The sequence below is a fragment of the Myotis davidii genome, unplaced genomic scaffold (genome assembly GCF_000327345.1).
Source record: "Myotis davidii unplaced genomic scaffold, ASM32734v1 scaffold753, whole genome shotgun sequence".
Taxonomy (NCBI): Eukaryota; Metazoa; Chordata; class Mammalia; order Chiroptera; family Vespertilionidae; genus Myotis; species Myotis davidii.
Window position 1 is genome coordinate 1,978,966 of NW_006286231.1, and position 470 is coordinate 1,979,435.

At 66.6% G+C, this 470-nt stretch overlaps 1 protein-coding gene across 1 annotated transcript in view; it reads right to left on the reverse strand.

Moving 5' to 3' along the window:
- The window catches only part of CACNB4 (calcium voltage-gated channel auxiliary subunit beta 4), a 234,706-nt gene extending 234,242 nt beyond the window's left edge, over positions 1-464 (reverse strand). The window contains exons 1-2 of the mRNA XM_006757379.2: positions 330-464; positions 20-103 (exon numbers count right to left, since the gene is read on the reverse strand). Coding sequence (XP_006757442.1) covers positions 20-103; positions 330-338 — 93 coding nt within the window. The 5' untranslated portion in view covers positions 339-464. The remainder of the gene's footprint in view (positions 1-19; positions 104-329) is intronic.
- Between the last annotated feature and the right edge of the window lie 6 nt (positions 465-470).

The window sequence follows — 470 nt, forward strand, 5'->3', positions numbered from 1 at the left end:
CGCCGCGCCCGCCTCCTACCTGTCTGAGGATGAAGCTGGTCGAAGTGGTGCTGCCATCGGATCTTTTCAACCTGCTCCTCCGGGTCGTGGTGCCTCGGGCCACCTGGACTCGATACACGGGGCCAGAGAGAAGCGGGTGAGGACCGCACCGTGGAGAGCAGCGACCTCCCCCGGCTCCAGTCGGCCTCCGAACTAGCTCCCTGGGGTCCCCCGGAGCCCGCACCCAAGTCTCCTCCGCGGCTCCCAAGTCCAGCCCCCACCCCCACCCATCCACTCTAATCCAGGACAACTGAAATGATGCCCGGGAGGAGCAGCCCGCGGGCACCCACCACATCCATTAACAAAGACTCTCAGGGTGCGGGGTCCGAGTCCCCGGCATCTGCTGGGGAAGGCTGCGGGCTCGGAAGCGGGAGCGCAGAGACGAGTCGAGGTGAGGAGGAGGAGGAGGAGGAGGAGGAGGAGGAGAGGAG